General features: G+C 44.6%; 1 protein-coding gene across 1 annotated transcript; it reads left to right on the plus strand.

The window, feature by feature from the left end:
• The first annotated feature begins 1,039 nt into the window (after positions 1 to 1,039).
• LOC104962437 (uncharacterized) lies at positions 1,040 to 2,458 on the plus strand. The gene is made up of 2 exons (XM_010790874.1): positions 1,040 to 1,708; positions 2,326 to 2,458. The coding sequence occupies exons 1-2, from the start codon at positions 1,179 to 1,181 to the stop codon at positions 2,441 to 2,443; spliced, it is 648 nt and encodes a 215-aa protein (XP_010789176.1). The 5' UTR covers positions 1,040 to 1,178; the 3' UTR covers positions 2,444 to 2,458.
• Positions 2,459 to 2,811: the final 353 nt, after the last annotated feature.

A 2,811-nucleotide genomic window follows, 5' to 3' on the forward strand; every position in this document is an offset into this window, starting at 1 on the left:
ACTCATAATGCTGACTCAGGTCTTCAGGACTCATAATGCTGACTCAGGTCTTCAGGACTCATAATGCTGACTCATGTCTTCAGGACTCATAATGCTGACTCATGTCATGTTTGAGGACTCATAATGCTGACTCATGTCTTCAGGACTCATAATGCTGACTCATGTCTTCAGGACTCATAATGCTGACTCATGTCTTACTCACAGATTCGGTCAGGCTGCTCTCCTTCTCCAGGAATTGAACCACGCAGTAGGCGAGCTGCAGACACACAGGTACGTCACGGTTACACAATACATTTCATTTATATTTCAAAAGGTGTATTTGAATAAATGGTTGTGATTGGTCGATGTGGGCTTTCAGCGGTCTGTTGCTAGGCAGGTTGCATGGAGTTACATTGTGATGCGTTCAGGCTCCATCCAGTGATAGTGAGCTGTGAGTCAGACCTGAGGGTGGTAGACGCTCAGAGACTTGACTTTGTGAAGCGGCAGCAGCACGCGGATCAGGAACATCTTGTGTTCTTCCTTCAGAGGCAGAGCGAAGCCGTTGATGATGCTGCGGAGAGACAGGAAGTTACCACACTACACTGTGTGTGTGTGTGTTTGTGTGTGTGTGTGTGTGTGTGTGTGTGTGTGTGTGTGTGTGTGTGTGTGTGTGTGTGTGTGTGTGTGTGTGTGTGTGTCGCAGACGAGCCGTGTGGGACAGAGAGTGAATACACATACTACTGTATACAGAGATGCTGTATGAGAAACCAATGTGAGTTTGGAACATTGAACAATGTAAATCTATTGTAGTAGACCTCAACAATGGAATTATGATCAGTAGAAATGGCCATGACATGGGACCTTTAAGGGGAGAAAAGAATAAACAAATGACTCCGGATAACATGCTAAGTTTAAGGGACTTGACTTTGATCATATTGTATGACATCGAAACCGTTTTAATGCAAAGTAGGACAGTTTGTATCAATTATGTGTTCAAATAAATAGCAATGTCCTGGTGAAAGGCAGATTAAAGACACGGTGTGCAGTGTTCTGATTCCCTTGCATCTGAATCTCTTGCAGATCACACCCCTAACTTCCTGCCGTCCCCTGAGCGTTACTCGACGAACACAGACCAGAACTGGGAGATCTTCAACGACCCAGCAGACTCTAAAGAGAGCTTATCAGAGCTGGTGGAGACCATGGAGCGAGCCACGCAGGCATCGAGAAGCTGCCTCGACTCCAAAGCCTCCATCAAGCTGCTCTCCGTCAGCAGGCGGAGCTCCGAGGTCGGGAGCGTCGCCGATTCTGCCGCTTCTTCACACACCTTCGAGCCTCCCTCAGCTGTTCATCTGCCCACCTCTCCTCCTGAGTCGAGGAGCGGGAAGCGAGTGAGGAAGCTGAAGAAGAGGAAGGTGTTGAAGAAGGCCGGGGGCACGGAGCAGGCGGAGAGCAGCGACACGGAGCTGGACGGAGAAACGATGAAACCGCGATGGCTCCGACCCAGAAGGAGAACCAGCGGAGGGTCTCCTGTCAGCACCTCAACGCCTCCTTCAGAGGAGAGAGACGTTAAAGAGAAGAAGGAAGACCGCGAGACACACAAACACAAGGTGGAGATTCCCCCGGCTGAGGAGGAGGAGATGGAGGTGACTGAAGCCTGTCTGCAGCCCCACATCGCCTGCAACGAGGTCACCTCCACCAGCGACATGGAGGTGTGCAGATCCTCAGAGAGGTGAGAGACTTCTGTACTCTGGGGAGAAGGCTTTGGAAATCGAGTTCAATTTACTTCCATGGTCTGTTTTTTAACCATATCATAGTTGTACGACAGTTTTTAGGGACATGGGGAGTCATATCCAGAGAACAAACTGAACATTTCCAAGACTTAAGTTGTAAAATTTGAATAAAAAGTTGGTGAATTGGAGTAAAGTGAAACATTTTGAGGAACAAATCTCCAAAGTGTGTGATATTTTCCTCTTAATTCTTCACTTTACTCCAATTAACCACGTTTTTTCCGCTAATTTTACAAATCATACATTTATGAGAAAGAGAGAAACATTTCTAACATGAATCTCTAAGAATATCTCAGGAAAAACTTGATTACTTCTTTGACATTAAAGCCGGCTAATGTATGAAATGTTCTCGGAGATTTAAGTCAAAAATTCACACGAGAAAAACTGAAATTCTTCAAAATGTCTAAAGCTGACATTTCCCAAAATAAAAAAAGAAGTAATAGCAGCACATAGAAGTGCCCAACATCAAAGCCATGAATGAATGCGTAGAGTAGAATCTGAAATATATAATATGTCGATGTTTTCATTATATTAACAAACTGAAATGTTCTCCCCACAGTGAAATGCCCTTTCCCATCTTATCGCCCAAGATGTCGATGATCTTCTCAGGTACGTTTCCCTCTGGAGAGTTTTTCATATTATACAGGTCGGGTTATGCTCCAACAAAAGCAGTTTAATCATATTAATATATTATTAAATCATGCAGGGAGGTAGACATGCCCTAGTTTCTGTCACTTAAAGCCTTCATTTATCACAAACATCTCCAATATTCTCTAAAAAACACACAACGTTATATGTGATGCTTTCTTGACAAAAAGGGAGCAAACGGTTCCCCAGTCTTTTTGAAGTCTGAATAAAAACCAGACGTAAATGTGAGCTCCAGGATTAGACATGTCTTCCTCCTCGTCGGTTAAAATAGATCCTCCGAGCGCCCAAATTACTTTGTATGGGCAAGTTATTCATAGAGCTGTTAGAGACGTTTGATTAGTGCCGTGATGGACCGACTTTCTGAGAATGTGTATATTTATTCTGAGGCGAACTGATC

The sequence above is a fragment of the Notothenia coriiceps genome, unplaced genomic scaffold, assembly GCF_000735185.1.
Source record: "Notothenia coriiceps isolate Sejong01 unplaced genomic scaffold, NC01 NC01_scaffold00034766, whole genome shotgun sequence".
In the NCBI taxonomy this organism is placed as follows: Eukaryota; Metazoa; Chordata; class Actinopteri; order Perciformes; family Nototheniidae; genus Notothenia; species Notothenia coriiceps.

Bases quoted from the DNA above. Each gene is read 5' to 3' on its own strand.
- LOC104962437 (XM_010790874.1), top strand. From the start codon at position 1,179: ATGGAGCGAGCCACGCAGGCATCGAGAAGCTGCCTCGACTCCAAAGCC. The intron at 1,709-2,325 runs GTGAGAGACTTC...TTCTCCCCACAG, and splicing joins GTGTGCAGATCCTCAGAGAG to TGAAATGCCCTTTCCCATCT.